The 25,658-nt window shown below is 40.2% G+C and overlaps 1 protein-coding gene across 1 annotated transcript in view; it reads right to left on the bottom strand.

Annotated features, from left to right (window-relative positions):
* The window catches only part of snx29 (sorting nexin 29), a 581,542-nt gene that overhangs the window by 182,028 nt on the left and 373,856 nt on the right, over positions 1–25,658 (bottom strand). The window contains exon 18 of the mRNA XM_063059095.1: positions 22,764–22,845. Within this exon, the coding sequence (XP_062915165.1) occupies positions 22,764–22,845 (82 nt within the window). The remainder of the gene's footprint in view (positions 1–22,763; positions 22,846–25,658) is intronic.

Here is a 25,658-nt window from a genome sequence, read left to right as displayed (position 1 = left end):
TTTAGCATCAACATTAAGAAATTGGTCCATATGAAAAACATTCAGTTAGATTCTTATTCTTTTTAATGATAAGTGAAATAGAAGCTTTGTAAAAGGATTGCGGTAACCTACCTAACTTAAAAGAATCTGAAAAAACTGAACATAAATGGGGTATGAGCAAAGAAGAAAAAGCCTTATAAAATTCTCCAGAAAATCCATCAGGACCTGGAGCTTTCCCTGAATGCAACGAACGTACAGCTTCGGCTATTTCTTCATGAGAAATACATTGATCCAACTGTTTTCGGTCATCAACAGAAAGCGCAGGGATAATTATTTGGTCTAAAAAGTTATCCATTATAGAATTATCTTTAAGAAGATCAGAGCTATAAAGTTTAGAATAATATTCTCTAAAAGTATCATTTATTTCTAAATGATCAGTTGTCCTAGTACCGTTAGCTTTATAAATTTCTTTAATCTGTCATTTAATTTGGTTAGCCAATAATTTACCTGTTTTATCCCCAAGGATATAAAATTGACTTTTATCCTTTAAAAGTTGAGTTTCAATAGGGTATGTTAATAAAAAATCACATTTAGCTTTAATTTCAACCCATCTTTTATATACAGCAGGATCTGAGGTCAAAGCATATTCTTCATCTAATTGTTTCAGCTGATTGGCTAAATTAATTCTCTCTTTATTAGCTTTTTTCTTAACACTTGCAGGTTAAGAAATGATTTGTCCTCTAATATATGCTTTAAAGGCATCCCATATGACAAGGCTAGAAGTCTCCTCCATCGTATTCTCTTCAAAAATAAAGTGATTTGCCTCTCCAAAAACTTTAAAAAATCCTTGTCAGAAAAACAGAGTTAAATTACTTTTTTTAATTCAGAGATTCTGCACTCAACTCACAATTACAGCCCTGGGACCACAAAATTTGCAATTTAAGCTATAAATGTATTTATATATATTAAAATAAATTAATGGTATGCAATGTTGCAGATAGTTCGTTAACTGGGCTAAATGAATAACTGTCAAACAAAGCAGTTGATCTCGTAATTTACCTGATCACAATAAATTTTAAAAGTGGATGCTTTTCAAAATTCAACACTGTGTCACCAAAGATAACTGTCATTTGCAAATACTGCTCTCAATTTACTGAGCTATCTCAGTTATAAGATCATTTTGGTTCAGCAATGGAAAATGGACTCTCGATGAAATCTTTTAAGTCATTGCCCAGTAACATTAAAATGTTATAAAATACAAATGAACTCAGTGGTTCTGTGTATCATACATAGAACCGTCGGAGAGGCCACTGGGTTTGAGTCACAGCCCTTGGAAGGGCCACTGCTTTGTGTCGCTGCCCTTTGAGGGGCTACTGGGTCCTGATGCTCTTGGAGATGTTAATGAAATTCTGAGATTTGTGGACTGGACTGTAGTTCAAACTAACTGTAGTTCACATTGACCTCTCCCAGTTCTACGTTTTTTTTTGTGTTCTCACCCATTCTTTCTTGTTGCCAATTGGCAGGGTGGGTTTGGGTGATCTGTTAGTTTTTGTGCGAGGGAGGGGTTTGAGGTGTGAGAGTTTTTGTTTCCTTTTCTTTTCGTGTGAGGGGGATTGATGTCTTTTTGCAACTACTTACGTGGTTTTCTGTATGTTATGACTGCCTGGAGAAGATAAGTTTCAGAGTTGTATTCTGCATACATATTTTGATAATAAAATGAACCTTTGGACCCTTTAAACCATTCATACTAGGGTAGCTCATCCACAACCATTGGATTTTGTCAGTACTGGAGCATATCAGATGGCAATGAGGTGGTAAATACGAGCTTAAATTGATTTGAATTACCACTGGTAAATCCAAATGTGCTTTACAAAGCTGATTAACTAATTAAACGTAAAAGTAATTGTTTTCCAAATCATTTATGAAATAGAGAGAAGAGATGCTACAAGCTACAGGAACAGAAAGATATTTTCTCATTGTACAGATTAAATGATCGATTAGAAAGCCTTGGGAGTAACTGGTTAATTATAGAAGCTGATGTCAACCATTGAAAAAATGCCTAACATTAGTGCAGATCATTTCAATTTAACTGGTATTTCTTCCACCCCCTTTTTTAGCCTAATAAGAATCAAACATTAAATTAGAAAGTTTCTACTGAACTTTACACTCAAAGTAGTTTTAAAAAGTGAGAAGTATGGATTTCGACTGTCCTCTGTATCAAAGTATATTTCTCAAATACACTCTCAAAAGATACAACTTTTGAATTATGACTATCTAGCAGGCAGAATATCTATCATGCGCCGATTTTACCAAACCACCATTTGGGTCACCCTTCCACTTTCTAAAATTAAAATGCATACCAGGTCAACGCGTTAGACAGATGTGATCAAATGTCCAAATCACTAAGGCAACACTACATTTCGTATGCAAAAACAAACATAACAAATTGCTGGAGGAACTCAATGGATTGAGCAGAATCAGTGGGAGGAATTCTCAACATTTTGGATCAATCCACTGCATCAGACTAAGAGTGGATAGGGAATTTAGCAAAAATAAAGAGAAGGGGACGGGTGAGACAGGATCCAGTGGATGATAGGTAGACTGAGGAGAGGTGGTGGAAGGTGGGAAGATGTTGCCAAATGGAGATGGGGGTAGGGGGTTACAGTGGGAGACTGAGGCAGGTAAGTGATAGGTAAAAGCAGACAAGGGAAAAAAAAAACGTGGCAGGTGGAGCCTGGTGAGGAAAAGAGGAGATGAAAGTGGTGTCAGAATCTGGAGCGTGATAAAAAGGGATAAAAGGCTACAAGTACTGGAATAAGTAAGGAAGGGGATAATGGGAACCATAAAGGGAGAGACAAAAGGCAGATGGAACCAAAAAAATTGTGAAAGATTAAGCCATTCAACCCTTTTATTTTGCCCCTACATTTAATACGATCATGGCTGATCCTCTGTCTTGATGCCATATTCATCCCTGTCCGTTGATCCTCTCTGATGGCTCAATTGCCTAGAAGCCCACCCATCTCTTTTTTAAATATATTCAGTGACTATATATATTTAAAGCTCTTCGAATGTTCAGGATTTCTTTTATTTTTTGGTTTATCATTTATTTTGGGTTAAACCTGCACAAACAGAGACAAATGCATAGATAACCCAATGAAGGATATGTCCTGGTTTTGTACTGTTGTTGGAACTTGTTTTAAAACTTACCACTTCTAACAATTTATTGTGGTTATTTCCTTTCCATTTCATTTTTGCTTTACTGGACCTTAAATACGACTATAAGAAAGAGGAGCAGAATTAGACCATTTGAACCATCGAGTCGGCTCTACCATTCCATCATGGAGTTTTTGATTTATTTTCCCTTTCAACCCCTTTGCTGCCCTCTCCTTGTAACCTCTGATGCTCTCACTAATCAAGAGCCTATCAATCTCCGCTTTAAACATACCTAATGACTTGGCCTGCACAGCCGTCTATGGTAATGAATTCCACAGATTCACCACCCTCTGGCTAAATCATAAATACTGATTATCATTCTCCCTTCTCCATCTCAAACTAAATCTAGTAAAACTTTACTACTTACCAGGCTCTAAAACACAATATCATCTCAAATACCTTTTCAAAAGTATAAACTATAATGTGCAGAATTAAAATAAATAATTTCAGCAACAAAACTACAAGCCTGGTGTTATACACTGAGTATGCTTTAGGAGTAACTCTATAATAAATTCATGATCTAATGGCAGGTTACAATAAAATTATTAATGGAACTTCCTCATCCACTCCCACTAAACTTAATAGCAATGATCTCTCTTACAACAGCAATCAGTGCTCCATGTACATTGAAAACGCATTTAGGATGGGTGATTGTTACACGCCACTGGACTAATGTATTTCTCAGTCAAACATATTATCTGACAATTTACTCTAAGATAGGAGCTGTACCCAGAACATAAAGGGCTATTTCATTACAACTCATTCTTAATTATGATTACGGTCATTACTTTGAAAAATGTGTATGATTTTTAAAAATCTTGCAACAGCCCCAGCTGACTAGAAGATCAGAAATGTTCAAGAATGGAGCGAATAATAAAATGTTGAGTAACAAATTAATCATCTGATACAAGATGTTGGGAAGATGGTACAATCCATTAATGAGACAGTGATAACAGGACACTGAGAAAATCATTATCTTTAATCAGTTAGCATGATCTTAGTAGTGGGTAATATAAATTTCAAACTTAAATATATTTTCTGAGGATATGACAGGTAGAATAGATAAGGGAGAACTTGTGGATACAACACACATCCTGATGAATGGAATTATGGAAAGGAGTTAATTCTCTGAGGGGAAAAAAAGATTCCTGGTTTCTGCTGGTGAAACAGTTGACTTTTTTTTTTACAGAAGCCTAACCAAATACCATTGCCAACTATTAAAACAACTACTTGGCTGTTGAGCCTTTAAGACTTTGGACTAAGTCTCCCCAGAAGAGGACATTTCTTTGAAACACACTACCGATAGGTGAGTTAAACAACGAAAAAAAAATCCTAATAAAGGGTCTCAGCCTGAAACACTGACTGGTCATTTCCCTCCATAGATGCTGCCTGACCTGCTGAGTGCTCAAGATTCCAGGCATTTGCAGAATTTCTGGGTCTCGAAGAAAGTTTTTCAAAAAACTGCTTTAAGTCAACAGTCACAAATGTCTCATCTTATTTTCCTAAGAGACCTGCCACCTAAATAATAGCTTTGGAGTCATAGTCGACAATTTTTTTTGGTAAGTATAATATTCCTGAAGTGCATACGGTATAAGCACAACAACTCCATTTGCATTCATCTTTATACTCATTAGCAGTCAGGCACCGTCTATGTCAGGTGCAATCACCTGAAATTGAGATGTGTCAGTCAGGCAAAGAATAAGTGCTGATAAAGGAAAAGCACAGAGTTTTCCTGAACCTGTCATCCCTATATTGTCACTAAACCTTTCTTCCCCAGGCAGTTTAACAGTCAGCCAAGTCAGGAATCTTGCATTTCCTCTTTCTTGATGCAGCGCTGATAGATAGAGAAGGGAATAATTTAAAATCACATAAATGTAAATGATAGTGCTTTACAGAATTTCAGAGATTGTTTATTACAATTTCAAAAGATTCTATCCTGGGATTCTGTTTGGTTTAAAGGGAAAGTCATTCCTATTGAAGACAGCAGGCACAGCCCATTGTAGCTGCCTCAGGAGTCACGTCACAATGAAGGCCGATATCAATGATTAAACTGAACATAATGTTCAATGCACTGCACATCTTTAGCCAAAGGAAAAGACTGGTTGATGATCAAAACAGGCACAAAGCTCATGATTTACAGAACAGCAATGATCCCTGTCTTCATGTACAGCTCTGAGTCATGAACTACCTACAGCTGCCATTTGAAACTATGAGAGATTCACAAGCACTGCCTCCACAGAATCTTCCAAATCCACTGACAGGATAAGTGAACCAACAGAGTCCTCTCGCAGACCAACATTCCTCACAGTGAAGCACAAATTACACGCTTGACATCTGATATTCTCTGTTCCAAAGCTCAGTCACAGGAAAAGCTTGCAAATGGAAAAAGGAACACTTCAAAAATATTTAAAATTTCTGCAGACACGCACTTTTAACATAGAAATCCCAAACTCACTGTTAATGATTTAACATTCTTGTAGAGGCTGTGAGGTTTTGCAGCCTTTTCCACTATAAAGGAATGTAGTTACATTGACAAAACACAAAAATATCCTGAATATGGTAAAAATTTTGCATTAGATCTTAATGAGTTTTATTACGAAGTTATATTTACTACTCAGCGAAGTGTTTGGTTGAGAACAACTAATCTATGAAATAAACTGCAGGTACCAACCTTGGTTACTCCAACAGTACCTCCTAAACCTTCAATCCCCACCATCAAAGAGATCAGCATCACCTGTATTTTCCCCTTCAAGTAACACCATCCCAACTTAGAAATAAACCAAAAATCTTCATCAATCCTGGACATCGAACCACAAACATTCTGGAGTTCCTTTGTAAAAAGGGCTTCAATGATTCAAGGCAGTGGTCCACCATTACTTCTCAAGTTTAATTAGGGACATACAATAAATGTTTACCAACAACATACATAAGAAGCATAGATCTAGTTGACAGTGAGATACTAATATGAGGGGGCATCATTTTAAGGTGATTGTGAAGGAAAGTATGGGGGGGGGAATGACAGAGGTATGCATTTTACTCAGTGAACGGTGGTAGAGGCAGGTACATTAGGAAAATTTAAGAAACTCTTAGATAGGCACTTAGATGAATAGAAAAGTGGAGGACACAAGAGGTAGCACAGATGCTGGAAATCTTCAGCAATACACACAATGTGTTGGAGGAGCTCAACAGGCCAGGCAGCTTCTATGGTTGGGAATAAACAGTTGACGTTTTGGGCCTAGACCTTTCATCAGGACCGGAAAGGAAGGGGGAAGAAGTACAAGGTGGTAGGTGATAGGTGAAACCGGAAAGGGGGAGGGGTGAAGTAAAGAGGTGGTAAGTTCATTGGTGAAAGAGGTAAAAGGGATGGAGAAGGGGAATTCTGATAGGAGAAGACAGAAGACCATGGAAGAAAGGGAAGGGGGAGGAGCATCAGTGGGAGGTGATGGGCAGGTAAGAAGAGAAAGTGTGAGAGGGAAACAGGAATGGGGAATGGTGAAGGAGAGGAGGGAGGACAATTACTGTAAGTTTGAGAAATCGATGTTCATGCCATCAGGTTAGCAGCTACCCAGGTGGAATATAAGGTGTTGGTACTTCAGCCTGAGTATGACTTCATCGTGTTAGTAGAGGAGGTCATGTACTGACATGTTGGAATGGGAATGAGAAGTCAAATTGAAATGGGTGGCCACCAGGAAATCCTGTTTTTTGAGGCAGACAGTGAAAATGCTTCACAAAGCAGTCTCCCAAACTACGTTGGGTCTCACCAATATACAGCAGGCCACACTGGGAGCACCGGATACAGTAGATGACCCTACAGACTCACAGGTAAAGTGTCGCCTCACCTGGAAGGACTGTTTGGCGCCCTGTAGTGAGGCAGGTGTGGTACCTGTTTCACTTGCATGGATAAGTGCTGGGAGGGAGATCAGTGGGGAGGGATGAGTGGACAAGAGTGTTGCGCAGGGAACGATCCCTGCAGAAAGTGGAGGGGGGCGGGTAGATGTGCTTGGTGATGCGATCCTGCTGGAGATGGCTGAGGTTACAGAGAATTATGTGCTGGATGCGGAGGCTTGTGGGGTGGTAGGTGAGGACAACAGAAACCCTATCCCTGGTGTGGCGGCAGAAGGATGGGATAAGGTGTGTGAAATGGAAGAGATGTAGGTGAGAGCAATGTTGATGATGGAAGAAGGGAAGCTCCTTTCTTTGAAGGAGGAGGACATCTCAGTTGTTCTGGAATGAAAAACCCTAAGCAGAGAACAGATTTGGTGGAGATGGAGGAACTAAGAAAAGGGAACAGCATTTTTACAAGTGACATGGTGGTAAGTGGTATAGTCAAGATAGATATGAGAGTCAGTAGGTTTGTAAAAGATATCAGTAGATAGCCTATCACCAGAGAGGTCAAGAAAGGGGAGAGAGGTTGTCAGAAATGGACCAAGTAAATTTGAGGACAGGGTGTATGTTGGAGGCAAAGTTGATGAAATTTACAAGCTCAGTGTGGATGCAGGAAGCAGCACTACTACAGTCATCAATTTAGCATAGGAAGAGTCGGGGAGCAATGCCAGTGTAGGCTTGGAACATGGACTGTTCCATGTAACCAACGAAAAGGGTGACATAGCTGAGACCATTGCAACTGCCCAGGACTACAACTTGGGTTTGAAGGAAGTGCAGGAGCTGAAGGAGAACGGAGGGCTATGTATGAGAGAAGGGCTAGGTTGATCTCAGAATAGGTTAAATGTGGGCCAAAGTACTGTGATGTTCTATGTTTGATACACCAAAAGATGAATAAATAAATAAATATGTATTTCCAAATACAATTGAGTTTACCTTCCACCTTAATCTTACATACCTGTCACTAATATTATTTTGTGCTAGAGTAAAGGCATAACATATGAGTTGAGAATTGTGCTTTGTTCTTCCCTGTTTGCAGACTGTTTTTTTAAGTAAAAGGTCATTCAACTTGATGATGGATTCTCAGGAACCTTGAACTGATGCCTGACAGGATCCATCACTGAAAAGGGGGAAATCACTTTACCTTTGTAAGCAGTTTTATTTGAAGTTAGTGGGAAGTACTGCCGCTTCAAATCCAGCCAAGTAATGTAAATATAATCTGAATCGTCAATCCAATAGGGCTGTAAGCATATGTTTGAAACAAGCACAGTGTGTGTTTTCCTTCTTAATCAGCATTCCATTTACTTTTGCTCACAGCATTCTACCTCTGATCATGAATGATTGACAATACTCACTTCAAAGGGATTAGGCAATGCTTTACAGGAAACAGCCAACATATTCTACATAGAATAGCTTTTTCAAATATCTCTCATTTATTCCATGATTATCCATCTCTTTGTCTTCCCTATCCCACTGTTTTTGGTGTACTGTATAACTGATATTGAGGTAAATTGTTACTTCCCTCTTCCCAAGACCTCCTGTCAACTATCTCTTCTAATGGTAATTTTTCTCCTTCATTCTTTCCAAGCTCACTTCATTCACCGGGCCAACCGTATGATCTCTTCCTATTTAATTTTTAATCTACATTTCCCCTCGTGTTTTGGCACTTTAAAGTTCATTCACACCTGTAGTACTTATTGGTCTCCTATTTTCCTCCCTCCATAATCTCCAAGCAGACTTCCCTGCTGATTGCATGCTGTTTCACACTAATTTTCAGTTGTCCATCACCACCATTTATTCATTGGACCCTCACTCCAATAAATTAAACTTAAAACTTTCAGCTTAAAGTTCCTCCACACACACACATGCACTTCCAAGACTTTGCAAGCTCTACCCTTGTCCTGTAGACAGAGAATTTTAAAAATATACATATCTTATTTAGTTTAGTGCTCCAAATTAGTTGTGTGATTTCTGAGTTTTCAATTTTTTAAGAATGTTTTAAATCGCTTACTTAAACGTAAATAGGATTTAAGTGGCTCTGATAATCACATACACGTAAAAACCATTGAGATCTGCAACAGTTTTGACGCTCAGTTCTAGCTTTACCTTCTTTCAAAGCCCACCAGGAATAGGACTAGTGGTCGACACCACCTGAAGCATAAAGCCAAATCACAGATGAGACCTCACCATCTGACTAGTGATTACAGAATACTGGTAAAATTGGCTTTCTGCAACTGGTCCAGGACAGTAAAGTCATAGAGTTATTGAGAGATACAGCATTTAGTCAACTGTGTCTAGATTAACCACCATTTCTTGGCATGAATAAGTAGGGCCAAAGAGCCTGTCTCTGTGCTGTACACTCCTTAACTCTATGTCTGATTTACACTAATCCCACATTAAACCCATTTGAGCAGCAATCCTAGTCCAAGCTAATTTCAGCCCAATGAACTTTCAACAGATGAGATGAGGCCCTCCTTTGGTCAGGGTCAGCTATGGATGTTGCTCCAGCTATTTGCGTGATATGCAAGCCAGGGCAGTACTATATGGAGAGCCAGCTGTTGGCCATGTAGCAGGCTCCCCTTCTCCATGCAGCTGATGCAACTATGGGGTCAATGTACCCGATCCATTTAGTCTTTTTTTGTGTGGGAGGAGAGATTTGCGGATTGATGTGCCTGATCTGTTTTGTACATTTTTTTGTGTGGGAGGAGGGATTTGTGTGGTTGATGTGCCTGATCCATTGTTTGGTTTTTGTGTGGGAGGAGGGATTTGGGGGTCGATGTGTCTGATCCATTTTGTTTGTTTTTTTGTGTGGAAGGAGGGATTTGTGTGGTTGATGTGCCTGATCCATTGTTTGGTTTTTGTGTGGGAGGAGGGATTTGGGGGTCGATGTGCCTGATCCATTGTTTGGTTTTTGTGTGGGAGGAGGGATCTGGGGGTCAATGTGCCTGATCCATTGTTTGGTTTTTGTGTGGGAGGAGGGATTTGGGTGGTTGATATGCCTGATCTGTTGTTTGGTTTTTGCGTGGGAGGAGGGATTTGGGTGGTTGATATGCCTGATCTGTTGTTTGGTTTTTGTGTGGGAGGAGGGATTTGGGGGGTCAACGTGCCTATTCCACTTTTGGTCTTTTTTTTTGTGGGAAGGCGGGATTTGAGGGTTGTTGATCGTGCTGCCTTTCTTTTCATTCTTGGTTTCATGGCTATCCAGAGAACTGAAGAATTTCAGAGTTGTATACTTCAATTATAAATGAACATTTAATCTTTGAATCGAAAGGAACGACAGGGACTGATATAGTTTGGCACCAGAGGCGTCGCAGGAATTGCCAATCAGCATTGAACTCAATGTATGACTACCTTAGGGACTCCAGCTCCGGATTTTTCCTCGGGTTTTACTCCCGAAATCTTCCTCTTGAGTGGGAAGAGTACAAGGCAGCGGAGGTTTGAAATCAGAGTTTTTCTTCTCCTAGATGAGCTGCCAACCACAGCTAAACGAGACCCATCTACCCAAAGCGACTGGTTTTAAGGTGCCAGTAACGCACCTTAGCCCCTTGTCCTGTCAGTAGAGTTGGTTCTGCCAGGTTTAGCAGCTAAGCCACATGTGAAGGCTAGGAGCTGGACTTGGCTGTCACAGGCTATCGGAAGCTTACTCTATCTCCACTAGACCCCCACCCACCCCGGCTATGACAACCTTAAGGAACTACTTTCTATAGAATTATATCAATTACACCAGAACCACATATAATAAGAGTTACAGTATATGTAGATCTTGAACTTCCAGGTATTATTTGTGATAACAAAATTAAAATTTTCTATTTTAACCCTAGAACAGAGGCTTTAACTGAATCCACAGTTGAACATTTACCCTGATCAACAGCTCATTCTTAATACTTCCTCAACATTCATACAGTCACTTAAACTAAACTTAGTTCCACGTATTTCCTCAAAAGTTAGTCTCAAGATATAAACTTGTCATGTTTTCCAAAAAAGATTTCTTGCAGATATTGTTTGGTTATGATTGGTACATATTCCAGTCAACAATGAACTTTACTTTACTTTATTGTCGCCAAACAATTGATACTAGAACGTACAATCATCACAGCGATATTTGATTCTGCGCTTCGCACTCCCTGGATTATAAATCGATAGTAAATATTAAAAATTCAGATGATAAATCATAAATAGAAAATAGAAAAGGGAAAGTAAGGTAGTGCAAAAAAAAAACCGTGAGGCAGGTCCGGATATTTGGAGGGTACGGCCCAGATCCGGGTCAGGATCCGTTCAGCAGTCTTATCACAGCTGGAAAGAAGCTGTTCCCAAATCTGGCCATACAAGTCTTCAAACTCCTGAGCCTTCTCCCTGAGGGAAGAGGGACGAAAAGTGTGTTGGCTGGGTGGGTCATGTCCTTGATTATCCTGGCAGCACTGCTCTGACAGCGTGCGGTGTAAAGTGAGTCCAAGGACGGAAGATTGGTTTGTGTGATATGCTGGGCTGTGTTCACGATCTTCTGCAGCTTCTTCCGGTCTTGGACAGGACAACTTCCATACCAGGTTGTGATGCAACCTAGAAGAATGCTTTCTACAACAACTCAGTATAAGTATTCTGTAAAGTTCAAAGTATCAGAGGGCATTTTAGATAGCCTTCTAGATTTAAAACAGGAGTTCAACAAATTCAGGTTATAATTACCACTGAAACATAACAGGCGCACTGGAAAATGATACCATTGTGTAACATCTAAATAAGACCCAACAGTCTGGATTGTCTGCCACCCTGTCACCACATGAGCTCTGAGTATATTGCTTTTACTGTACCACTATCCCCTTTGCTACTGAGTCTATCCTATTACAGATCCTTCCTCAAGTTTTACTTCCTTACTCTCTGCACTTGATCAAAACTCTCTTTTAAAAAATCCTGTCCCAATGAATAGTTAACTGTAAAAGATTATGAATAAAATGTCTCACTTCTCAAACTGGAACTACAAAGATGCAGAACAGAAGAAGTTAGGTTATTGGCCATTGGCCTGTCATCTCAGCTGGTCATCTCATCCTTGAATTTTCCAGGATCACGAATCCTGGTAGAACACAGGGCGTACCAAGACATGGTTGTACAAATTTTCAGAAGAGTGAACCAAACTTCCATTGAAATTTATTTTTAAAAGTACTGATAACATTGTTATTTAACACAAGTACAAACAGCTAAGTATAGCTTTGGTGATGCAAGACAACAGGACATATCAGTCTTGACAGGACTATGAAAGTGATGGCCTTATTATTCAAATTTTCTTTTTATTAAACCTTGGTGTTTCAATAATATTTTCAATGAGTGAAGCTATTTGCTTGTGCTTATTGTTCGTCTGATTTTTTTCTCTCTCTCTGCACATTGGATGTTTGACAGTCTTTTTTTGATGGTTTTTTTTGGGTTTCTTTGTTTTGTGGCTGCTTGTTAAGAGACAAATCTCAATGTTGTATAATGTCTACATACTTTGATAATAAATGTACTTTGAACTTTGAGTGAGGTGATAAGATTCTTAGATATAAAAATTTAAGATAAAAATTCAAATAATACACTGCAGGCTGCTAAACTAGCGAGTGATGAGATTGTCATTTGTTGCTTGATGAAAAAGCTTGGAAAGATGTTATAGAAACAAGTTAACAGAAAATAAGATCCAGTGAAATGTAAAATAACTATAGTTCAAGACCCACCCTGTAAAATAGATTAAAATTTTCTAACAATTGTCAATGTGAAATTCATAATGATAATTGCTTAAGTAAAACAGTGAATCAACACTGTGTGCAATTGTTTAACATTTTATAAATGAGTAAACAAGATTTATCTAAAAGAAGGAAGAGAAGAAGTCCATGCTAAAAATTAAGCATTCATTCAATTACATTGTCAACAAGCCTGGTCAGACGGAGGAGGAGCCCGGCCCGGAGTCACCCCACAGTGCCCGGAACCTCGAAGCAACACAACTCCCCCCAATAAGCAGAAAGTCGGAACAGCGTCAGGTGAAGTGGCCTGCCGCTAACAAGAAGGAGTGGCTCCAGTTGGATGAGGATGTAGACAAGATTCAGATGGTGAGGTCTCATCTGTGATTTGGCTTTATGCTTCACTGGTCCTATTCCTGGTGGGCTATGAAAGAAGGTAAAGCTAGAATTGAGCCTCAAAACTGTTGCAGATTTCAATGGTTTTTACGTGTATGTGATTATCAGAGCCATTTAAATCCTATTTATGTTTAAGTGAGCGATTTAAAACATCCTTAAAAAATTGAAAACTCAGAAATCACACAACTAATTTGGAGCACTAAACTAATAAGATATGTATATTTTTTAAATTCTCTTTTCCAGGTCTACAGGACCAGGGTAGAGCTTGCAAAGTCTTGGAAGTGCATGTGTGTGTGGAGGAACTTTAAGCTGAAAGTTTTAAGTTTAATTTATTGAAGTGAGGGTCCAATGAATAAATGGCGGTGATGGACAACTGAAAATTAGTGTGAAACAGCATGCAATCAGCAGGGAAGTCTGCTTGGAGATTATGGAGGGAGGAAAATAGGAGACCAATAAATACTACAGGTGTGAATGAACTTTAAAGTGCCAAACACATGAAGGGATACGTAGATTAAAAATTAAATAGGAAGAGATCATACGGTTGGCCCGGTGAATGAAATGAGCTTGGAAAGAATGAAGGAGAAAAATTACCATTAGAAGAGATAGTTGACAGGAGGTCTTGGGAAGAGGGAAGTAACAATCTCCCCTCTGGATCCACAGCCACTGTGAGGCCTTTTCAGCAGCCTCCGGAACATTCTTGGTGATTCTTCTGCACTGCAGTCCTTTAACTCCAAGGAGTTTTAGAGTCTGCTGTAATAAATGGCCAGCAAAGCCCCAGCACCCAACTTCGACTGGCTCACAGTGAGCACTCCAGCCATTGCTCCAGCATTCTGCAATGAGATCTGTGTATTTAGCCCTCTTGCGCTCATTGGCGTCTTCAATCCGGTCTTCCCAGGGGACAGTAAGTTCCAGCAGGACCACTTACTTTGTAAACTCCGATATTAACACCATGTCCGGGCAGAGTGGAGTGGCTGCGATGTTCTCTAGGAACTTGAGCTGCCTCCCTAGGTCAACTTGGAGCTGCTAGTCTCGTGCAGTGGCAAGAAGCCCTCCCGAGGAGCTAGGCCGCTGTTGAGCTTTCTCCCCCGTCTAATAAAAGTGATGGACTGTTTGGGAGCGTGCTGATTTTTACTGTCTTAAATCGCTGTGCTGATTACATCCGCCATAGTCCTTAGGACTTGGTCATGGCGCCAGCGGTATCGCACTTCCACCAACGCCTTCGGGCAGCAACTTAGGATATGCTCCAAGGTGCCCCTCTTCTGGCACAGTTGGCATGCTGGAGTGTTTGCCATGCCCCACCTGTGCAGGTTGGCCGGGCTTGGGAGTACGTCATAGACTGATTGGATGAGAAACTTGATGCGCAGTGGTTCGGCTCTCCAGAGCTCTGTCCAGGTGAACTTCCGAGGTTCCGCATGCTCCCATCTAGTCCAGGCGCCTTGTCTGTACATGCCCACCATCCTGCTGTATCGTTCTTCCTCCACCGGCTTGTATCTCGTTCCGAACCAGTTGACGCTTCTCTTTTCCACTGATTTGGTCATAGCGTGGTTTGGAAAACAGCCCAGTCCTGCCTGCCCCACTACCACAGTGCCCACCAAATGTTGTGCTTCAGCCGTGCCTCCGCTCTGTTGACAGCTTCCTGTGCCTGCCACTTCCTTCTGGTCTTTACATGGATTCCTGCCGAAGTGATATGGATCACAATGTTGGACAATATCTAGTAAGCGCGTGCCCTCTCCGGTGATGAATATCTGTAATCTGTCAAGTAGGATGCCATGCACAATCCTGATTTGATGGAGGCAGACTCAAGAGCACGGAGGAACATCTGGTGAAAATTTCTGAAATGCCTGTTTCGCTGCTGCCGCTACTGTGTGATCTGAAATCTCCGGAGGGGAAGGCCCCGAATACTCAGCTTTGCCTGTTGCTTAGCGGCCGGGGCTGGGATTGGGGTCAAAGCGCTCCGCAGAGATGGTGCTCGGTGCTCAGTGTTGGAGGGCAGGTCGGAGGCTCGAAGTTTTCGGACAGACTCAGAGTCGGACTGTGGTCAGGTGCTTCCAGGATGCTGCATCGGCAAGTTTGTGGCGCTGGAAGCTCATGGCAGGGAGAGTTTCTCCCTTCTACCGTCTGCGTGAGATGTTGGGGCTATTGGGACTTTGAGACTTTTTTTTTTACCGTGCTCATGGTCTGCTCTTATCAAATTATGGTATTGCTTTGCACTGTTGTATGTTATAATTATGTGGTTTTGTCAGTTTTAGTCTTGGTTTGTCCTGTGTTTCTTGTGATATCATTCTGGAGGACCATTGTATCATTTTTTAACGCATGTATTTCTAAATGACAATAAACAAGGACTGAGTGTCCTCATAATCTAACATGAGGAAATGAATTGAAGCAGCAGAGACGTGGTTTTTGAGGAGGATGCAAAGAATATCATGGACGAAACAAATACCTAACGAGGATGTCATGAACAGAGCAAGCACAAAAAGAGAAATAAGGTATGAGATCATGAAAAGGCAACGTGACTTCATTGGACATGTGATTAGGAAAGAGGAGTTAGAGTGCACGGAAATTATGGGAAAGATTGAAGGGAAGAAAGCAAGAGGAAGGCAAAGACAAATGATGATGGAGACAGCAGCCAGAGAACTGGAAATGAATACCAATGAATTGATCCACTTGACCCGAAACAGGAGTGTATGGGCCATGGCAATCAAAACTCAAAATGGGCATGGCACATGATGATGATGATGATGGTGAAAGTTAAGACATAGAGTCATAGAACACTACAGCAAAGAAACAGACCCTTTGGATCATCTAATCCATGCCAAACCAATAATTTTCCTAGTCCTATTGACCTGCATCAGGACCAAAACCTTCCGTACCCATCCTATTCCTATACCTATTGAAATTTCTCTTAAATGTAGAAATCAAACTCACTTCCACCACTTCCACTGGCAGCTCGATCCTCACTTTTACCACCCTCTGAGTGAAGAGGTTCCTACTCATGCTCCCCTTAAACATTTCACCTTTCACCTTTAACCTATAATTTCTAGTTCTAGTCTCACCCAAACTCAGTGGAAAAAGCCTGCTTGCATTTCAAAGTTCAAAGTAAATTTATTATCAAAGTGCATATATGTCACCATATACAAACCTGAGATTAATTTTTCTTATGGGCATATTCAACAAACCTATGAAATACTAACTATGATAGAATCAATGTAAGACCGCCCAACTAGTGTGTTCAACCAGAGTGCATAAGACAACAAACTCTGCAAATACTGAAAGGAGAAATAATCATGATTTGATGGAGACAGACGTGAGAGCACAGCGGAACATCTGGAAAACTTCTGAAATGACCACTTTGCTGCCGCTGCTACTGTTTGGTAACTGGAATCTCCGGAGCTGAAGGCCCCGAAATCCTCGGCTTTGCGTGTTTCAGCGGCGGGGGAGAGGTCAAAGGCACTCGGCAGAGGATGGCGCTCGGGAGGCTGTATCAGACAGGCTGCTCGGAAGCTCGGAGTTTTCGGACGGATGGACTCAGGGTCGGCTGCTTCCAAGGTATCGGCAAGTTGACGGTGCCTGGAGGTTTATGGCAGGGAGTTTCTCCCTTTTGCCGCCTGCTATCGGGGACTCAGGAGTCTATCGACTCGGGACTTTGAGAACTTTTTTTTTTACCGTGCCTATGGTCTGTTCTTTATCAAACTATGGTATTGCTTTGTACTGCTGTAACTATATGTTATAATTATGTGGTTTTGTCAGTGTTAGTCTTTGGTCTGTCCTGTTTTCTGTGATATCACTCCGGAGAAACATTGTATAATTTCTTAATGCATGTATGCATTTCTAAATGACAATAAAAGAGGACTGAGTGTTCTCATAATCTAATAATCATAAATAAATAAGTAATAAATATCGAGAACATGAGATGAAGTGTCTTTGAAAGTGAGTCCGTTGGTTGCGGGAACATTTCAATGATGGGTCAAGTGAAGTTGAGTGAAGTTATCCGCTTTGGTTCTAGAGCCTTATGTCTGAGGGGTAACTGTTCCTGAACCTGGCTGTGTGAGTCCTGGGGTTATTGTACCTTCTTTCTGATGGCAGCAACATGAGCATATCCTGGGTGGTGGGGGTCACTGATGATGGATGCTGCTTTCCTGCAACAGCATTTTCATATAGCTGTGGTCAATGGTTGGGAGTGCCTTTCCTGTGATGGACTGGGCCGTATCCACTACCTTTTGTAGGATTTTCCGTTCCATGAGCAGTGGTGCTTCCAAACCAGGCTGTGAAGCAGCCAGTCAATATTCTCTTCACTACATGTCTATAGAAGTTTGACAAGAATTTAGATGACATGCCAAATCTCTGCAAACTCCTGAGGAAGTAGAGGCGCTGGCGTGCTTTCTTCATAATTGAACTTACCTGCTGGGCCCATGTCAAGTCCTTCGAAATAATAACACCAAGGAATTTAAAGTTGCTACCCTCTCCACCCTATCTTCATCCCTCATAATTGTTTATACCTCTGTCAGATATCCCCTCATTCTTCTATGCTCTAAGGAATATAGTCCTAACTCAGTTCACAAGCATTTTCACCAGTTCTTTACCTTTTACACCTAGTAACAATACTGTTCTAAAATTCACCATGTGGGGATTATTTATTATTTTTGTATATGCTAGGATGCAGTGAAGCACTGCTTGTATACCAGATAGACCATACCAAATATATGTACATTGCAAGAGTATAGAGTGTAAAATAATAACACAATGCAGAATATAGTGTTACAGTTACAGAGAAAATACACCACAGTCCTCATTTTAAGCATTGTTAACCCGACTTTAGAGAAATAATCTTTCTTCGAAGACAGTTTCAGACTTGCCCACTGAGATTCTCTTGAGAAAAACAGTTATATGGTTTATGAACAGATTGAAAATGCTTTGTCTACAATTTTCAGTTCAACATCATGAATAACTGGAATATTTTATTTTTCACTAGCAAGGCCTTACTGATAACAAGGGTACTGTAAGATACTGCGAGAAAATTTTGTGAAGATTTTAATGTTACTAGGAATAAAGTTAGATAGTCCCAAATTCAAATAAATTCTTTATACCTGCCATTTTTCACTTGCAATTATATTCATTCTAATTCATTACCATTTGCTTATCAAAATTTTCATTAAGTTTCTTGCGAGACGTGGACATTCACCAAGACAATATGGAAGTCTCTAGATGGTTGCTATACACGAATGCTCCGGATGGCTCGTGATGTGAGTTGGCAACAGCACATGATGAACATTGAGCTCTACAACAACCTACCGATGCTCTCCACTAAAATCGAGGCGAGAATACTGCAACTAGCGGGGCACTGACTACGCCACCCCGAGCTACCTGCCAGCCTAGTCATCATATGGGAGCCCAAGCACGGGAGGATGAAACCTGGGCGCCCTCCCAAGACTATGGTCAACACACTCCTAGAAGACAGTGGCACGGCTAATGTAGATGAACTGAATACATTGATGAGGGAGAGGGAGAAATGGAGAGTCAGTCATCGTGCCCGACGCCGGCCTCCAGGCCTGAGTCGATGTAGCAGTAGTTCTTGCAACTGTTCATGAGCATTAAAAACAATACTGGAGTCAAATTTCACAAAATAGCAATCATGCATGCTTGAGGTGGCTAGAATGAAAGTAGCAATGCAACAGCTAGACACAAAGTAATGTAGGAGACAAGCTACAAAATTTCTGTGGTCCCACTGACAGAACTGATGAGTGGAGCCTTTGCTTATCAGTACTGAAGCTTTTTGAACTGGACACACAAGGTTGGAGTAGCAGGGCCATTGTTCTGACTTGAAAATAGTGAACAGGGTGTGCAGTAAGCATCATTGGATGACCCAGAGCTTTCAATCATTTGTCCATGAGCTGAACCTTTCCCTTATTAGACACTTGTTTGGACATTCATTTAATATGTGTAATCAATTGTTAATATTGTTTGTTTCAATGTTCACAATATTGAAATTGTGAAAGGATTTATGTTGAAAAATCCTGATCTATATATGGCAGTTATCAATGCATTTAATCAAATGCTACTAATTATAATTCAAATGAATTTCATTTTAATTTAAAACAGCAGCTTTCTATTTAATAATTGCAAGGAGAACAGATCAGCAGAGGTCTGATGTCTGTGACAAGTGTGGCTTGCCTGGCAAGTTGCATTGTTAACCCGTGCTTGCAGTACGGACTGATGCCACGGATATTGTGGCCACTAACTGTCTATGAAGTGGCAATGTCCCATGTTGAGACAATGGAATGGAAGATCAACAAGTATGTGAAGAAGTGGCTTGGAGTACTGAGCAGCCTCACCAATGTTGCAATCCACAGTAGCCAGACAAAGTTTACCATCCCAGTGCAATCCCTTGTTGAAGAGGTCAAGGTAGCCAAGGTAAGATCATTCTTGGTGCTTCGAGATTCGAAAGACCCTGTCATCAAGAACACCTAGCCGGATGTGAGATCAGGCAGGAAGTGGTTAGCCCATGTAGCAGTTGACGAGGCAGAGTCTAGATTGAAGCACAAGGAGATGGTTGGGGCTATCCAGCTAGGCCACCAGGGACTTGGATGGGCAACCCACAAGTGGTAAGTTCTACAGGTAAGGAGCGCCATGAGCTTGTAACATAAGAAATACGAGAAGTAGAAGAGGAGAAGAGGTTAGCTAAAACAGCTGGCCTGGCCAAACAAGGGGCTTGGACCTGGTGGGAAAGTGTTGAACAACGACATCTATCTTGGAATGTTCTGTAGTAGATGGAACCGCTCCACATTTCTTTTCTATGCAGAGCAGTGTACAATCTGCTCCCAACACCTGCCAACCTCAACACCTGGTATGAAGATAAGACAGACAGGTGTGCTGCTTGTGGCGAGAAGGGAACACTTCAACATATTTTGAGTGCATGCAGAGTCAATCTTTCCAGCGGCAAGTACACTTGGAGACATAACAACGTTCTCAAAGTTGTAACAGAAGCGGTTGAGCAGAGAGTACTGCAGCACAACTTATCTCATGCCCCATGCTGCACAGAACATCGCGTATCATTTGTGAAAGAAGCCTTCAAGTCAAGGGTGTACAGCACAGGCTCACAATCAAGCATACTTTCCTCAGCCAATGATTGGTGTGTCAAGGCCGACCTGGACGGGAAAGGCAGTTGCCCGGAGCAAATAGCTTTCACCACATTGCGTCCCGACATAATCGTATGGTCTGACACCAGTAGAGAAGTGGCTATTGGTGAACTCACAGTCCCCTGGGAAGACAACATCGATGAATCCCATGAGCGCAAGTTAACCAAGTATGCAGAATTAAGTTCAGACTGCAGAGACAGAGGGTGGAAGGTCTCATGCTATCCATTCGAAGTAGACTGCTGTGGGTTTATTGCGTTCACTTTCCAGAAGTGGCTGCGTGACCTTGGCTTCACTAGAAGGGAGATCAAGTCAACCATCAGGGCTGTAGCTGAGGCAGCAGAGAAAGGATCAGCATGGGTGTGGACCAAGTATGTCCAGAGGGGAAGATAGTCCGACAGTGTATACATATCTTGCAAACCCTTCAGTAGTTGCATAGACACCTGAAGAGCAGACTATCTGTTGGATGGAAGTGACCAACAACTCTGATAGAGGCAGATGCCAAGTTTTTAAGCTCACCAGTGGGAGGTGGTGCTTTAGCACTGCTGGCCCACCACCTCGAGGGAGTCTTGATCATAAGCGGGCCGAAACTCCTGAAGACAGGTGGCAGATCAACTGATGATCCCACTGGTGATAGCACAGGACAGTTAACATCTTAATCCATGTGTATTTTCAATTCAATTCCAATGTTCACAATGTTGAAATTGTGAAAGGAATTATGTTGAAAAATCCTGATCTATATATGGCAGTTATCAATGCATTTAATCAAATGCTACTAATTATAATTTAAATGAATTTCATTTTAATTTAAAACACCAGCTTTCTACCTAATTTTAAATTTTAATTTACATTCTCAAAAAATGCTCGAAAAACTCTTTTTACTTTCTACAGTGGAGGCCAATTCTCTGGATTCTTTCAAGAAAGAGTTAGATAGAGCTCTTAAAGATAGCAGCGTGAAGGGATATGGGGAGAAAGAAGGAACAGGGTACTGATTGTGGATGATCAGCCATGATCACAGTGAATGGTGGTGCTGACTCGAAGGGCTGAATGGCCTACTCCTGCACCTGTTCTCTATTGTCTATTAATAATTGCAAGGCTGCATCTGGAATATTATAACAATACAGTACAGGAACAAGCCTTCAGCCCACAATGTCTGTGCTAACGACAATGGCCAATTTAGACTATTCCCACCTGCTTAACATGGCTTTTATCCCTCTGTCCCCTGCCTGTTCTAATGTCTGTGCAAACACCTCTTAGACGTTGCTGTTGTATTGGTTTCCACCACTTCCCCTGGCAGTGAGTTCCAGGCGCCTATGACAGTGTGTGTGAAAATACTTGCTTCACAAATCTCCTTTAGACATTCCCCTTTCATCTAGTATCAGCTATTTATTGTCTTCACAGAGTTCACACCCATGTGCCCAAAAATATAGAATTGCAGGAAGACTACTATTTGTCTGAAATTATTCACTGATCCAGACCTTTATGGGAAACAGTAAGAATCACTGGCTCAATAAGATATTTCTGTTTATCTCTGTGGGTATGAAGAGGAACTTAACTGTTTTAGGGTGCTTGAATTTAAAATCATTTAATCATTTATTGAAAGTCACTTTTTGAGGAAAAAATGTTGAAATTTGCCAAGTGAATTAAATGAACTTTCTAGAAATAATATGTACATAGAAAGACCAGAGAAATTGGACTGAATGAGATAACTCCAACACCAAGCTAAGTGTAACTGTTCTTCACTTTGTCAATATCTCAATAAATATATTAAAGAGGGCGTTTATTTATTTAGACATTGAGATCAATCAGAAGTCACTAGGATAATTCAGGAGTCTGAGCTCTAACTTGTAGCATAACTCAGAGTTTCAAGCTTATTTCCAATTGAGACATGATAAGGGTGGATGAATACAGGTTCTAAATTAAAATGTTTATATGAATTATAGAGCATGGTCATTAGTCAACCATATTCGTTTAAAATTAACCCATATGTCAGATAGGAGTTGGAGAAGCATCATATAGTCAACAGACCTGTAGACAGCTGACAGCTCTATTTGAAGGTGAACAAATACTTGGCAACACAGTGGTTCTTGCATTTCCAAATCTTGGATGGTCAGTGGGATCAAGGTTGGGAGAGATGTGAATGTAATGAGGTAATTGCCTATTTTCTGACTTCACAAAGCAATTTTGAGTAATTTTTCTTTCAATCATTTAGTCTAGAGAGTAGATGGACGATTGTGCAACCAGAAACTTAATGAAGCAAATGGCTTTTCTTTAATTCACTGTCATCAAATGAGATGCACTTTCAAAATCTTCAGATTCAGATTGCTATTTTTAAGGAGGAAAAGGATATGAGGAGTATTCTTTCTGGAATTATAAAATGGAGGAATGTGTTGTAGATTTTATAAGCTTGAAAAATAACATATTACATTACATTTTTCTCAGTGCTTGAATCTTTGACTCATACCTGATACACATGAAAAGCATTAGCAGCTCGTCCACGCAGAAACACTGTTGGAATCCAGACATTTATCAGTGCACACTGAGCCCTGGCAGACACAAAGTAATCAACAGTGAATTTCAAGGGAGAGCATTAAATTCACAAAACAAGTTAGAGGCAAAGTGATCAAAGGATGCAGTTCATTTAGTACATTTTAAGAGAATCTCCAGGGGACAGGACAGGAATTTCTATATAAGGAAGCTGACTAGGTAAGACAGCCTCATCAACACTTTCCTCAATTCAGTAATAAACTAATTTATGTGTAAAATTTCAAACATGGCACTTCCAGCAAGCTCTAAAAAAATGTTACACATTATAGAGCTGAAATTAAAACATTCTGTGAAGGCAGGCAAACAGCAGAGACTTAAGATATCGCCATTAGTGTTCATACTCCTAAAAGGAGGATTGTCATTTTACTTAAATTTAAATGTTGAGATGTAATTAATGCAAGTACATCAAATGGAAGTAAATAAGAGGAAGTCCAGAATCTTAACCTCTTATATGGACTATTTGGAATTCATCTGTAATAAATCAGCATGTTTATAGTAGAAACTGATGTCATTTCTCATAACATTTCAACTTAATGCAGCCTTCAGATATTTTGCATTCATGATTTTAAAGTAGAACTATTGCCTGAACTGCCAGGACTACAATTTGTCAGCTCGCTGAAAGCATTTATTGTTTTAAAATATTTTCAACGCAGTACTCCAAGCAAGGAGAATGTCTGAGACTGACATAAAACAAAGCTACTGTAAGAAATATTGGAGTCATCAATAACCTACCAAAATATGGGAAACTGTCCTTCAATCACACCACAGATAGAAATAGATTTGAAAAGTAGTTACATTTTTCAACATGGAGATTAATCAGCAACAGACATTGCTAATGATTACATCAAGCATCACCATTAGTGAAAATACCCACACTGAACGGACACTTTTCCTCAAATGCACCTGGATTGTAATTTTAATACAAATTTGGCGTTTTGTCCATGGCTGATTTAAATATCTGTGGTGATAGTTTGGAGTACTGCACTTCTTAGGACCACAAGTATAGAAAATCCGATAGGAATCCCATCAACACAAATAAAAATTGCTCGTGAACGCAGCAGGCCAGGCAAGAGGTACAGTCGACGTTTCGGGCCAAGACCCTTCGTCAGGAATCCCATCAAAGACTTTTAGCTCTTGTTACCCATTTTTTAAAAGATTTCCATTCAAAAGAAGGAAATGATTACAATGTTAGACAACAAATAGATGAAAATCAGAGACAGGATTATCCATTGGATTTTTTTTACACCTCTGGTCCTAAACAATGCTGAAAGTTACTGCATTGGCCCAAAATGTGCTTCTAAAAGAGAAAAAAAAACCTTTACAAAACAGCTACAACTTGCACCCTCGGTACCAAGTACTGGTGCATGTGGTTTGGGAATGTTTTACCTGCTTTTACACTAAAATCAGTAAACAGCTAGAAGAATTCAGAATGAAGGATAGGGAAAGAAAATTGGTGAATCTTATGTTCAATTTAAGGATGCAGTTGGTGAGGTGTCAGAGGTGCAGTGGTAGCTGAAGCAGGCAGAAACTAGGTGAAGTATCAGGCATAGTGGATGAGACTGTGACACAATGTATCAGAGTTAATGCAATGAAACCTATTACATCAAAATTAACCAAACACTTCTGGACTGAAACAACAGATTGTATTAAATGACAAAACGTGAAAGAATTGAATGAGATTAGCAATGGAGGTGGGTGGACTGATGCCATTGTAACACCTGTGTAGTGCTCATCTTGCGTGACTGGTCACCACACTCTATGAGAAAATCAAATTACATAGTACAACACTAGGTGCTAACAGGCCATCAGAAGCTATGGATATCGAAAGGAGGCAGTGAATAAAAAACACATACTTCCAGAGGTAAGTTTGTTTATTAAAAAAAAGCAATATATACAAAATATTTATAGTAACAACAATTCAAAATTCCAACTACCTGCCTTAGGTTCCCAATCTCAGATACCAAACAAAAATCAAATTCCTTTTTAGTTGGAATCAGTGAGATTCATTAAAATAACCTTTATTACTCCAATCTTTCTAACTAATCTAGATCTAATGTTATTCCCTATTTAAAGGTTTATCAACTAACATTTGCCTTTTTATTTATCTCTAGTTAGAAAATAATTGAATTCCTGTTCTTAAGTAGTATGGTTAACTTAAGTTTCAGTTCAGGTCAGCATGTCTACAAATTCAACACCAAATATCAAATTCAGATCCTTTGAATTAAAAATAAACTCATACATCCAACCGTATTAAATCCACTCCGTTCTGAAGCATTCCATTCCTGCGCTAGTTCTTTGATCTTGGGTGGCTCACCCCTTGTTTCTTGGTTCTTAGGATGAAATAGTGGGTCATCCATGGAAAATCAATTCACAATACTTACACCAAAAAAAAACCTGACCAAATCCCTTGGTATGTTTTAACAGAACAAATTCCCAGTTACATGGTAGAGATCTTGGACACTCGTCTCTGCTGATCCTGTCTCGCTAAAGCTTATGCTTGTTATAGACGTAGCTTCAACAAACCTTTTATCGATATCATCTCTCGTCCGGGGATTTCACCCTGAAGTTTTCAAGTAAGTAAGGTAGAGATGCTCACTACAAATTCCACTTTTAATAGTTTACATCTTTAGTTTCTAATAGTTCGCTGCATTTCTCTCGCTTGTCCGCATCTCCACCAGACACGCCTCATTCTAACATAGATTTCTGCCTAAGTTCTTCCTTTTTCAAAAAAATTCGGGAAACCTCGTTTTCATCCCTCCACAAGTGGAGCATTCTAACATTACTTCTTTGGGTTTAATTAACCTGGGTTGCA

This window comes from Mobula hypostoma, chromosome 9 (assembly GCF_963921235.1).
Source record: "Mobula hypostoma chromosome 9, sMobHyp1.1, whole genome shotgun sequence".
Taxonomy (NCBI): Eukaryota; Metazoa; Chordata; class Chondrichthyes; order Myliobatiformes; family Myliobatidae; genus Mobula; species Mobula hypostoma.
This window is presented reverse-complemented; position numbering and strand designations above follow the sequence as displayed.